Source organism: Herpailurus yagouaroundi, unplaced genomic scaffold (assembly GCF_014898765.1).
Source record: "Herpailurus yagouaroundi ecotype Mexico unplaced genomic scaffold, PumYag 29, whole genome shotgun sequence".
NCBI lineage: Eukaryota > Metazoa > Chordata > Mammalia > Carnivora > Felidae > Herpailurus > Herpailurus yagouaroundi.
In genome coordinates this window covers 107,377,137-107,387,412 of record NW_024412377.1, presented here as the reverse complement: position 1 = coordinate 107,387,412, position 10,276 = coordinate 107,377,137, and the positions used below count along the sequence as shown (strand labels likewise).

Here is a 10,276-nt window from a genome sequence, read left to right as displayed (position 1 = left end):
TATCACCTCACGCCAGTCAGAGTGGCCAAAATGAACAAATCAGGAGACTATAGATGCTGGAGAGGATGTGGAGAAACAGGAACCCTCTTGCACTGTTGGTGGGAATGCAAATTGGTGCAGCCACTCTGGAAAGCAGTGTGGAGGTTCCTCAGAAAATTAAAAATAGACCTACCCTATGACCCAGCAATAGCACTGCTAGGAATTTATCCAAGGGACACAGGAGTACTGATGCATAGGGGCACTTGTACCCCAATGTTCATAGCAGCACTCTCAACAATAGCCAAATTATGGAAAGAGCCTAAATGTCCATCAACTGATGAATGGATAAAGAAATTGTGGTTTATATACACAATGGAATACTACGTGGCAATGAGAAAAAATGAAACATGGCCTTTTGTAGCAACGTGGATGGAACTGGAGAGTGTGATGCTAAGTGAAATAAGCCATACAGAGAAAGACAGATACCATATGGTTTCACTCTTATGTGGATCCTGAGAAACTTAACAGGAACCCATGGGGGAGGGGAAGGAAAAAAAAAAAAAAAGAGGTTAGAGTGGGAGAGAGCCAAAGCATAAGAGACTGTTGAGAACTGAGAGCAAACTGAGGGTTGATGGGGGGTGGGAGGGAGGAGAGGGTGGGTGATGGGTATTGAGGAGGGCACCTTTTGGGATGAGCACTGGGTGTTGTATGGAAACCAATTTGACAATAAATTTCATATATAAATAAAAAAAAAAAAAACCTTCAATGATGATGGACACATTCTGTATCTGTGTGGTTCAATATGGTAGCCATTAGCTCTATGTACGTGAATATACTTGAAATGTAGATAGTGACAATGAGGAACCAAATTTTGTATTTTATTTGATTTTTAAATAATTTATGATTATGATTATGATTATGATTTTGACAGAGTGAAAGAGAGAGAGAGAATTAATCTTCAGCAGGCTCCATGTTCAGTGTGGAGTCGGGCACAGGGCTCAATCCCACGAAGCATGAGATCATGACCTGAGCCGAAAATCAAGAGTCAGATGCCTAACCAACTGAGCCACCCAGGAGCCCCTAAGAGCAACCTTTCTTAATGCAAATCTGATTATGTTATTTCTATGCTAATTCTTCAGCGGCTCATCACTGCCCTTATAATCAAGTCCAACCTCTTTAACAGAGCTAATAATATCCTCCATGATTTGGCCCTTAACTCTCCAACATTTTTTTCTTGCCCTGTCCCATCCAATACTCAAAGATTGAAGTGTAGTGAACTGAGTTGTTCTATAATATGTCCAATTCTCACTTCCAGGCATTTTAACACGTGCTTCCCTCTCTGGGACAACTCACTCCCCACCACACTCTTCTCCCTGACTAAATTTCTTCAAGTCTCAGTTTAGACACCACATATTCCAGATAGCCTTCCCTGAGGCAGCTAAATTATTGCCACTCTTATGCATTACTAAGGCATCCTGTACTTCCCCTACAAAATAGTTACTACATTTGAAAATGTCTTTCTTCCATGATGGATTATAAACTCCATGAAGATAGAGACTTTTTATAAAACTTGTTCTCAGTGACTAGTGCAGTACTAGCACAACGTAATTGCCCAATAAATTAAAAAAATTAAAAGGTGAGAAGTACAAAGGGTAAGAAAGTACAGAAGGAAGAAAAAAATTCCATACATGTTCTGTGTGGGCCATTCCAATTCCATCTTCCACTATTTGTTCTCCTCCTTCAATGTGCTGAACGATTCCAACTAATTTTCTGGAATAATCTGAGATTTCCTCAGTGAAGGTCCGTATACAGTGAGCCATATCTAAAATTGATGCTCGGATCTGGTTAGCTTCTGGTTCCAATACTGAATGCTAAAATGCAACACAATTATAGAAAAGAACTCATGGTACTGACTAACAATATAAAATGCTATTTAAATCACTACTATAATAATAAGAAAAAGCATCAGTCTCAAGTGGCTTTTATAACACATTTACAAAAGCACAAGATAGTAAATACTAATGTATCTTCATCACAAAACTATTTATCCTTCAAAGAAATAATTTAAAATTTGGGAGTCCATTTATTGTTAAATAAGAATCCAAGAGACTCACTTTATGATTTTACCATAAACATCAGTTCATCAAAAGACTTAAGTACTGTCAAAACAATCCAGTTCATTAAGAAAACATGCACACAGAGAACTTTTGTTTACTGCTGGAAAGCTATTTTTCAATGAAGAAAGAATCATGAGGCTTCTGAAATTTTTATTCTGACATTCAGAAATTGAATCTCTCATTTCTTTTCATGCTACCAAGCTCAACTCATTCATCACTGAACTCTTCAATCCCTACTTGGCATAAAGTAGTCAATGGAAACAAATGGTAGGCTGATAAACCAGGTAGAGTCACCCAGTCTAATTATAATCATACCTTGTGACCTTGGTGTTTTCCATACTCTTTGCAGACACAGCACATAAGTGGACTAGTCTGACAGCCTTCTTCCAAGCAAACAAACTCAATGGCGTGTACCTGATGCTGAGAGCACATGGTTTTCTCATGAGGTTTGTCAGCCAGAGGCACTCGTCTGTGCTTTGCTAATGTCTTCGTAGAATGAGTAACTTGAGAACACTCTGAGCACAAGTGAGTTGCACACACAGTGCAATATACAGACGCAACGTGAGCTTCATCTTCATCACAACGAATGATACTCTGATAAACAAAAAATTAATGTCTTCAAACTGAACCTCCATCATTACAACATGATAAATTTTAAAATATAAAAGCCCATAATCCTTCCTTTTTTCCCCCATAATCTTTTCTTAACTGACCAGGCTTTACATGTGAAAATATACTGGCAATTAAGTAAAAAGGTCATTTACTACTCACCTAAGAAAGTATTCATTTTGTTTTCTGAGTTTTTTTTTTTTAATAGTTTATTTATCTGAGAGAGAGAGTGCCCTTGCACATGCACACAATCAGGGAAGAGACAGAAAGAGAGGGAGAGAGAATCTTAAGCAGGTTTCATGCTATCGGTGCAGAGCACTATCCAGGGCTCAATCTCATGTACCTTGGGATCATGACCTGAGCCAAAATCAAGAGTCTGACACAAAACCAACTGAGTCACTCAGACACTCCAAAAGTATTCATTTCTATAGGTAAGTGAGAAGCTATTTCCAAAACTTATTATCAATCCATGCTATGAATTTGGGGCCAAAAAGAGAACTATCCTCATAGATTTACAGTCAGTGTAAAGATATCTTCTATGAAATCCCCTCAGCTTATACGCAAGAAACTGAAAACTAGAGGCTAGAAATCTCTTTTTCAGACATCTTTTAAGACTAAAAAAGAAAGTTGATAATAAATACATCCCCACTGCTTTAGTTTTCAATTTTATTAAAGATTTTATTTTGCAGTAATCTCTATACCCTATATGGCACTAGAACTTACCACAACCCTGACAACAACATTGGCATGCTTCACCAAGTGAACCAACCAGGCTCCCCCACCACTACTTTAAATACCACTTATCATGGTGCTGTAGCAGAAGAAGAGAAGTGTGAAGGCTACTGTGAGAACCAGATGTGTGCATAAGAATCAGATGCAAAGCTTTTAAAAACACAGATGCTCAGACTCTAACCTATGAAATTCCAATAGGTTATAGATGAGGCCTAATCTGTGTATTTTTTTCTAAAACTCCATAGGTGAGTTCACTGTATAATCCAGGCTGAAAAAGCACTGATTTAAGCTAGTTTAAAGAAAAAATAAAAATCCTATGTTATATATAAGCTCTTAAATATTATTTCTAATTTTCATGAATTACTAAAAAAGCATTTCAACTTGAAAAACTTTATATAACAGATAATCAAGAATGTTTTGAAAACTTATGATGAATATTAAAAGGCCTAACTGGAAAGGGAGCAATCTGGCATAAATTATTCCAGAAATAAAAATTAGAAAAAAACACCAATGGTATCATTAATTATCATATTAAATTTTTAAATGAACCCAAAGTTCAACAAGTAAAATAAAAAATACATGTCTTCTATTTTTCAGACATGATTAATATTTACAAGGACAACATTAGATAATATTCTAATGTCTTTTGAAAGATAAAAGAGATAGCATGTGAAGGAACTGCAAAACTTTTAGGAAACAGTGCTCTAGTTTGAAATTCACTTCAGTGATTCACTTTATATAAAGAAATCACGATCTAATAGAAGAAAAGTAGAAATCAATCTGACATTTGTTTCCTTGATTCTAAACCTGTGGTTTTAAAGTTGACCACTGAAATCATTAACTGTTATTTACTACAACTATTCTTATATCTAGTACAGTATATGAGCTATGCATATAATTAAGTGTAAAAAATGTATTTTAACCTGTGTTAATGGGCAGCATCCTAATATTTACTGGATGACCAGCCTGTTGGATAGAGTATACTTACACATTTAAACTTTTCATGAAGATATTTATAGTATTAATTCCCTCAAGAGCTACTGCTATCTTTAAGGCATTTGGCCTCTACACTAAATGGCCTCTTTGATGGAGTTTCTCTTTCTTTCTTTGCACCATCCTGTTTATTGTTGATTCACTTTTGCATCCTCTGGTTTAATGTAGCTTCCACTTCTTTTTACTTTTCCATAACCTTCTAACTCTTGACTTTATCCTTGGATAGAACTGAATTATAATAAGGAGGTAAGTTTATACATAAAATATACTTTGGGTATAGTATTTTCAGTGAATTCAAGTTTAAGTTTTACTTTCTATTCAGTTGGGAATATTATTTCCTATAAAACTGTAATGTAATGAAAAGTTGTGTTTCTGGATTCCTATCTGCCGAAGCAAGTGAGGTAAGATTATACTTATATTTTAAAATAAAAGAAAAAATTCATGCTCATAATAAATATTTTAATAAATTCAATCAATACCTCTCCAGATATCCCAATGGCTTCTTCTGCAACTCCATATTGGCCAATATGTCCATTCTGTAGTCGTTCCAAAAGCTCCAATAAAGCAAAATTTTTTTTCAATCCCCAAACACCTGAATCTCCTAAAACAAATATAAAAACCAAATCTAATAAAATGGAATATTAATCATTTCACCTCATACCTAACAGTAATTTATCATATATTTAATTATTAATATCATTAATAATGTCTAAATTTTCAAAATTCAAATTTTCCCTAATTTCTTTTTATTGCTAGAACTATTGTCTTGTTAAAAATTCTCTTTAAAAAAACAGAAACTCCTGGGGCACCTGGGTGACTCAGTCAACTAAGCATACCACTCGATTTCAGCTCAGTTCATGATCTCATGGTTTGTGAGATCCAGCCCCAAGTAGGGTTCTATGGCGATGGCAGAGAACTTGCTTAGGATTCTCTCCTTCCCTCTCCTCTGCTCTCCCCTACTCATGCTCTTTCTCTCAAAATAAATAAACATTAAAAGAAAACGTCAGCATTCTTTTTTTTTTTAAGTTTATTTATTTATTTTTAACAGAGACAGAGAGAGTGCAGGTGAGCAAGGACGGAAGGAGCAGAGAGAGACAGGGAGAGAATCCCAAGCAGGCTCTGTGCTGTCAGCTCAATCCCACAAAATGTGAGATCATGACCTGAGCTGAAATCAAGAGTGGGATGCTTAACTCTTGTTAAGTCACCCAGCATGTTAACTCTTCAGCATTCTCAGTAAAAACATCAAGTTCTACTATTTTTCTTTATACTTTTTAAAAACTATTTTGTCACTGACTTTTACTACATATATTAAAACAAGTGCTTTAAAATACTTTTTACAGCAACCTCCAGTAAGAAATACATTTTCCCTTTCAACACAGGATAACCTACATATATGTATATATGTATATATATGTGTGTATGTACACATATGCATACTTACTTATATATATACTTACTTATAAATACTTAGATATATGTTTACTTATATGTATTTATATATGCATGGTTTTAAAAATATGTTCATATATAATATATACATCTGAAAGAAAAGTTTCACACACCAATATTCACCTTCAGGATGCAACACACATTTTTTTTCCATTTCTTCTTTAAAAAAGCATGTTCACAACCAATTAAATTGATTCCATAACTAAAAATTAGCTATGATTTGTGTTTTAAAACCACTGTATGAAATATACACTTAGCTAAAATAATTCCTCTAAGTAAACTAGAACAAGAACAAGTGAAGATAATCCTTTTCCATACATCTCTTCTAACCTAGAACCCTACAGTAATCAATGACTATACAAACTCCTTTTCACACAAATAAACCAAACAATTTTCAATCTTAAATACAATATATCTTCCTACCTAGATCTGTTACTTGTCGATCAAAAGGGCAACGGATTGCTCTTCCATGAAGAGGCAGGCGGGTAAGACAGTCATGACAGACTGTGTGGCCACAAAGCAGAAGGCGAGGAACTTTGTCTCCTTGCAAAGAAAAGACATCTTCACAAACTCCACACTCCAGCACCTAATAATTGGCATGGGAACATGTGCTCTTTAAATGATCTTAAAAGCATACATACTTCAGGCCAAAAAAAAAAAAACTTGATCGAACATATTAAATCAATCTTTCTAAGTCACTTTATTTCTCCATGAAAAAAAAATAGTCTAGATTGTAAAACCTTAAATCATCTTTTTATCATATCATCTGACAGACCCTACCAAAACTATATCATAGTGAAATCTCCTTGAAATGTCAAGTGTTAGGGACAAAAATAATGTAAATTAATATCATCTTTATCCTTTGAAAATTATGACTTGATTCATTATATCGGAATCTGTACACTATATAATTCTACCGAAGTTGCATTCTTAAGCAATTTCTCCAAAATTACCCCCCAAAAATCATCATTAATTTTAACAAAAATAATCTGAAATATGTACTAGGGTGACATTTAACCCTTGTAAATAATAAAGAACCTGTTCAGAAAAGACTGTAACTTTCAAGTATCTTCTAGTGTTTATATTATATAATGTAAAGACAAGAAATCAGCTAAGACTTAAATTTCAACTCCTTGTTCTCAATTAATAAATAATTCCCCTCGGTTAGAAAATATTTTGTCTAGGGGCGCCTGGGTGGCTCAGTCGGTTAAGCGTCCGACTTCAGCTCAGGTCACGATCTCATGGTCCGAGAGTTCGAGCCCCGCGTCGGGCTCTGGGCTGATGGCTCAGAGCCTGGAGCCTGCTTCCGATTCTGTGTCTCCCTCTCTCTCTGCCTCTCCCCCGTTCATGCTCTGTCTCTCTCTGTCTAAATAAAAACGTTAAAAAAAATTTAAAAAAAAAAAAAAAAAAGAAAAGAAAATATTTTGTCTATATAGTTCCAATTACAGGCACATGACTTGCCCAAGGCCATGCAGTCAAAGGAAAGGCAACAAAAATCAGCATATTGATTCCCAAGCACATGAGTGCTTTTAGAATTAAGTCAACAACCTATATTTTTATTAATGAAGTACTGTTAGTACTGTTACTTCCAAATATAGCTGAAATGTTTCAGAATTTTATTTTTTTTAATACCCACGTTGAACAATTATGCCACAAACTCTTATGTCTGTCATCCATGACCTACTACAATCTGTCCTCTGTCCTACTGCTTTACTGCAACCCCCTTCAGACTCTATTCTCAAACTATATGAAACAATTTGTAGTTCCTAGAACAGGATAAACTGTTTTTGCCTCTTTCTTTATGCTGATGCTGAGGAAATAGCTAAACAGACATTTTTCTTGTGGATCCTCTTTTTAACATTAGTAAACTAACAAATTTCTAAACAACTATATCTCTCAGCCTACCCACACAGGTCAGTCCAACTGAAATGAGCACACTATCCCTTGGGCCATCATGCACCATGGATAAGTGTTTAATCTTAACACCCCAGAGCACTTTAATTCCCTTACTGGCTTTCCAGCCTGTCTTTCCCTGTTAGACCAAAAAGCCCCCAGAAACAGGGCATTCCAAACAAATAAGCACACCAGTGGTTGGTCAAATAAAGTCTGACAAAATAAAAGTTTTTTAAAAGAGGGGAGGCACCTAGGTGACTCAGTAGATTAAACATCCAACTTTGGCTCAGGTCGCCATTTCATGGTTCTTGAGTTCAAACCCTGCAGCAGGCTCTGCACTAACAGTGCAGGGACTCTCTCTCTCTCTCTCTCTCTCTCTCTCTGTTCCTCCATTTGCACTCTCTCTCTCAAAATAAATAAACTTAAAAAAAAAATTGTTTTCAACAGTCCAACCCAACCACCATCCCCCAACAAGTAAATAATGCAAGACAAAAACCAGAAAATGCTTAGTGGAAATCACACTTAATATATTAAAAATATTAGCTCTGTAATTAATTTGGACTTAGTGCATGAAATACAAACATTTTTCACTGTAAATTCATAACTTCTAATTGGCTTGCATCCCAGTATGGTTCAAGACAGTCTTATATGTAATACATAGTTCACAGAAAAAGACATGAAAACAACTCTTTAAATACATGAAAAGATGTCCAATCTAACTCAAAAAACTTTGAAATGCAATTAAACCTACACCAAAATACTGTTTTCAGTTTTCAGATTGGATCAAACAGGTCAATAACTCTTTGTTGTGCTGGTGAAAGTGTGGGAAAGCAGGTATTCTTTTTTTTTTTTTTTTTTTAAGAGAGTGCACCAGCAGGGGAGAGGAGCAGAGGGAGAGAGAAAGATAGGGGGAAAGGAGGGAGAGGGGCAGAGGGGGAGGGAGCGAGAGTGAGAGTGAGAGAGAGAGAGAGAGAGACAGAGAGAATATCTCAAACAGGCTCCACACCCAACACAAAGCCCAACATGGGGCTGGATCCCATGATCCTGGGATCATGACCTGAGCCAAAATCAAGAGTCGGATGTTCAACCAACTGAGCCACCCAGGCACCCCTACATGGTTTACTAATTCTATTTCCAGGAATTTATCCTACAAATATATTACACATGTGTGAAGCAGTCTCTGTTATTCCTTATAGCACCATTTACATTTGCAAAAGATTGGAAACAAAGTAAATATGTACCAGTACAGACTAGAAAATATAGTATATTCATGTACTGCAAACTATGCAGTCTACGGAGAAAGAGGAAGTTTTCTATGTACACAAACAGAATGCTTTCACACAAATAAAGCAAAGTGAAAAATGATACATAGAATACATAGGTTTTGCATTAAACTGAGGAGTGAAAGAGCATATATTTATATATATGTTTTTATACAGGCATACTAACTTTCTAGCAGGCTATAAAGGAAATTAATTACACTAGAATAGTGGTTCCCTATGAGGAAGGGAAATAGCTAGAAACAGTTACACATAAATTATGTTATATATACAAACTTAAATTTAACCTACGTTTTTAAAAAAGGCAGGAAAGAATTTTTATTTAAACATCCTCACTTAGGGGCGCCCAGGTGGCTCAGTCGGTTGAGCGTCCGACTTCCGCCCAGGTCATGATCTCACAGCTTGTGAGTTCGAGCCCCACATCAGGCTCTGTGCTGACAGCTCAGAGCCTGGAGCCTGCTTCAGATTCTGTGTCTTCCTCTCTCTCTGCCCCATCCCCACTCATGCTCTGTCTCTCTCTGTCTTAAAAATAAATAAAACATTAAAAAAATTTTTAAACATCCTCACTTAAATATCAAATTCGATCAAATATAGAAAAGATACAACACAATTAGATGTAAAACAAATGCAACATTTTTAATAGATGTTCTTGCTATTCTAACATAAACTTGTTTATGACTGTATACTTCAAAGAATCAAATTAAATTTTACTTAGTCCATTCATACCTTGTATCTGTGACCCCATAATTACAGAAGATAAAAAAACTTAAGTTGCTACCACAGGTTTTTTCAAAAAGCACTAGCAACATACAACTGATTTACAAACCAAACATGGGTCCAAAAATAAAGTTATTAGATTATTTCACATCAACTCAGTTAACAATAGAGTAAGACATTCTTTCTTCAGTATTTATCATTAGGAAGTGTGGCTAAAAGCCCAAGAAATTAAATCCTAGATAAGAGAAAAGCTCTTAATTTTATAAACTTCACAAATATGCCAAGGAGAGCTACAAACTTATCACATGTAAATAAAACTTTAATAAACCAGACCATATTTTAAAAGTGCTAAGGAGACTCACTCTTCAAAAGAAACTTTCCTGATTCCTTTTTCCTTTTTGAATGTCAATTTCAGAATGTTAGATTTTTGTCTTTTTCTAGTGAAAAAACCATGTCACTCTCAGCTTGTTCTTTAAATAGGTCATTTTACGTATTAGCATCATATAT

General features: G+C 35.4%; 1 protein-coding gene across 3 annotated transcripts in view; it reads right to left on the bottom strand.

Annotated features, from left to right (window-relative positions):
• Nucleotides 1–10,276, bottom strand: part of TRIM23 (tripartite motif containing 23) — a 38,083-nt gene that overhangs the window by 25,891 nt on the left and 1,916 nt on the right. For all 3 annotated transcript variants that reach the window (XM_040452029.1, XM_040452047.1, XM_040452038.1), the window contains exons 2-5: nucleotides 6,303–6,465; nucleotides 4,910–5,031; nucleotides 2,412–2,690; nucleotides 1,668–1,850 (exon numbers count right to left, since the gene is read on the bottom strand). In XM_040452029.1, coding sequence (XP_040307963.1) covers nucleotides 1,668–1,850; nucleotides 2,412–2,690; nucleotides 4,910–5,031; nucleotides 6,303–6,465 — 747 coding nt within the window. The remainder of the gene's footprint in view (nucleotides 1–1,667; nucleotides 1,851–2,411; nucleotides 2,691–4,909; nucleotides 5,032–6,302; nucleotides 6,466–10,276) is intronic.